The sequence below is a fragment of the Myotis davidii genome, unplaced genomic scaffold (genome assembly GCF_000327345.1).
Source record: "Myotis davidii unplaced genomic scaffold, ASM32734v1 scaffold409, whole genome shotgun sequence".
Classification (NCBI taxonomy): Eukaryota; Metazoa; Chordata; class Mammalia; order Chiroptera; family Vespertilionidae; genus Myotis; species Myotis davidii.
This window is the reverse complement of record NW_006374611.1, coordinates 218,324-221,630: the sequence shown is the minus strand read 5'-3', so window position 1 is coordinate 221,630 and position 3,307 is coordinate 218,324. Positions and strand designations below refer to the sequence as shown.

The 3,307-nt window shown below is 42.0% G+C and overlaps 1 protein-coding gene across 6 annotated transcripts in view; it reads left to right on the top strand.

Annotated features, from left to right (window-relative positions):
- KLHL28 (kelch like family member 28) overlaps nucleotides 1-2,988 on the top strand; it is a 26,243-nt gene extending 23,255 nt beyond the window's left edge. For all 6 annotated transcript variants that reach the window (XM_006777723.2, XM_006777719.2, XM_006777720.2 and 3 more), the window contains one exon: nucleotides 2,628-2,988. In XM_006777723.2, coding sequence (XP_006777786.1) covers nucleotides 2,628-2,791 — 164 coding nt within the window. In that variant the 3' untranslated portion in view covers nucleotides 2,792-2,988. The remainder of the gene's footprint in view (nucleotides 1-2,627) is intronic.
- The last annotated feature ends 319 nt before the right edge of the window (nucleotides 2,989-3,307 follow it).

The following is a 3,307-nucleotide window of genomic DNA, read 5'->3' as shown; positions in this document are numbered from 1 at the left end:
TGTCACTCTCGCTGCTTGGTGCGTGCTGCCTCTACAACAGATTGCTGCAACAAAATAAATGCTCATTGCTAGTTTTGCTTTTTGCTATTTTTTTGTAAAAACAAAAATCCTCTTCAGATTTCTTTTGATTAGTGAAACAGGTACAGTTGACCCATGAAGAACATGGGTTTGAACTGCTTTAGTCCACATATACATGGTTTTATATGTGTGGTATTTTCTTCAAAAAATACTGTACATACTAGTATATTTTCTATTCATTATGATTTTCTTTTAAAAAATATATTTTGTTGAAATTTTTACAGAAAGGAAGGGAGAGGGATAGTTAGAAACATCGATGAGAGAGAAACATCTATCGGCTGCCTCCTGCACACCCCCTACTGGGAATGTGCCTATAACAAAGGTACATGCCCTTGACCAGAATCGATCCTGGGACCCTTCATTCTGCAGGCCGACGCTCTATCCACTGAGCCAAACTGGTTAGGGCCATTATGATTTTCTTAATATTTTTTCTCTAGGTTACTTCATTGTAAGAATACGGGATATAATACATGTAATTACAAAATATGGGTTAATCAACTGTTTATATTATTGGTAAGGCTTCCAGTCAATAGTAGGCTCTTAAGTTTTTAGGGAATCGAATTTTTTACTGTGCAGGTGTTGGCACCCCTAACCCCTTCATTGTTCAAGGGTCACCTATAATATAGGTCTTTTGTGAAGCAAAATGGTGTAACGTGAACTTCAAAAAATGGGATACTTGTATTTGAAAACTTGATGAAAATGAATTATTTCTTGAAAAAAATATGTAGATATCAAATGAGAAGAAAACATATGAAAAGATATATACTGCATTCTTCTTTTAAATGTTTGTTCATTATTCATTAAAAATGTTGAGGCCCTGGCTGGTTTGACTCGGTGTTGGAGCATTGGCCCGGCCCATGGACTGAAGAGTCACAGGTTCAATTCTGGTCAAGATCACATACCTCAGTTACAATCTCGATTCCCAGTTCTGGTCGTCACGTGTGGGAGGCAACCAATCGATGTGCCTCTCTCACCTCGACCCTTCTTTCTCTCTGTCTCTCTTCCTCCCTTCCACTTTTTCTAGAGGTTAATGGAGAAAATATTATTGGGTGAGGGTTAAAAAAACACATGTTGTGTTACAAACATTCCAATTCATAAATAGTAAGGTGCGTGGTATAGTATACTACATTCTCTCTTTTTTCTTTTTTTACTCATCCAAGTCTTTATTAAGTACTTACCAGATGAACAATTTGGTGCAGATATTAAAGGAATACAAAGATGAATTTTAAAATGGTGCCAACTCTCAAGGAGTTTGCAATCTAATACTAGTGACAGATAGTTTAACACAAATTGTAGGAAAGGAATTACTGCATTTATTTATTTATTTATTTTTGTGTGTGTGTGTGTGTGTATTGATCTTCACCCAACAATATTTTTTCCATTCATTATTTTCCAAAGAGTGGAAGGGGATGAGGGGGAAGGGGGGGAGAGAGAAAGACAGAGAGAGAGAGAGAGAGAGAGAGAGAGAGAGAGAGAGAGAGAGAGACAGACATTGATGCGAGAGAGACACATCGATTGGTTACCTCCTGCACACACTCCAACCTGGGTAGGGATGGAACCTGCAACCAAGGTACGTGCCCTTGACTGGACTATAGCCTGAGACCCTGTGGTGTGCGGGCTGATGCTCTAACCACTGAGTAACCCTGGCCAGAGCTGCTTTTTTAAAAGAAAATGTTTTATTGATTTTAGAGAGGAAGGGAGAGGAAGAGAGAGATAGAAACATTGATTGGCAGCCTCTTGCATGCCCCTACTGGGGATCAAGCCTGCAACCCAGGCAAGTGCCCTTACTGGTAATCCAGCTGGTGTCCTCTTGATTCACAGGTGTTCGCTCAACACTGAGCCACACCCACCGGGACAGGGCTGTGTTTTTAATATTTTTCTGTGGTGTAGGAAAGGGAGCGTATGATTGGGGAAAAGAGGTGAAGGAAGCCTTCAGCTCTTACTTTACTTTTTTATTCAGGGATATTTTCCCAGTGAGCTCATCCTATAAAAACCTTAACATGAAAAACAACTGGTCGCTATAACGCACAATGACCACCAGGGGCAGACGCTCAACGCAGGAGCTGCCCCCTGGTGGTCACTGTGCTACCACAGGTAGAGCGCCGCTCAGCCAGAAGCCAGGCTCACAGCTGGCAAGCACAGTGGCAGTGGTGGGAGCCGCCCAGCATCCACTGCAGGTGGGCGGTAAGGAGTGAGAGGTCCTAGACTGAGAGAGCTTTGGACTGCAAGAGGGATATCTGACTGACGGCTTAGCCCCGATTCCCGGGGGTATTGGGCCTAAGCCGGCAGGTAGAACACCCCTGAGGGGTCCCGGACTGCAAGAGGGCGCAGGCTGGGCTGAGGACCCCTCTTGCTCCCCCCCCCACCCCCCACTGTAGTGCATGAATGTGCATCAGGCCTCTAGTATTACTATATTGCTTGTATAATTAATAATGGATTGTTGATATGTATTTTAAGAAAACATTAAAATACAAATTCACTTATTTTTAGTGAGAAGTCTACTAGATGCATAACGTGTTTTTTTCCCCTTTTTTATTCACCTTTCCTAGGAGTTGGTGCTGCAGTAATCGATAACTACCTTTATGTAGTCGGTGGTCACTCAGGGTCTTCCTATCTGAACACCGTGCAGAAATATGACCCTATCTCAGATACATGGCTGGATTCAGCTGGCATGATATACTGTCGCTGCAATTTTGGGTTAACTGCACTTTGACAAGTGTGGACTCACGGAAATAGTGAGATGAAGAACTTCGTGCCGCATAAAAGGAGCCCAATTTTCTGAAACCCCAAAGCTGCATTGCTTTTTAACTTGAAATGTCATGAAGACTCAGCGTTTTGTTGGGTACTTTGAACTGACAAGTAGCTTTGGTTGCTCTTGATTACAGTGAATCAATAATCAAAAAAAAAAAATGGAAAGACCTTGCCAATTGAATTGTGCACTTTTTTCCTTTAATACTGGCATAAAGTAGTTTCTTTTAATTTTATTTATTGCTTTTAGAGAAAGAGGAAGGGAAAGGAATAGAGATCGCAACATTGACAAGAGAAAAACATCGATCGGCTGCCTCCTGCATGTCCCAAACTGGGGATTGAGCCTGAAACCCAAGCATGTGCCCTAACCAGGAATTGAACCAGTGACCTCCTGGTTAACGGATTGATGCTCAACCACTGAGCACACCAGCTGGGCTGACATAAAGTAGTTTTATGTTCATAAGTGTACATGTGAAAGACT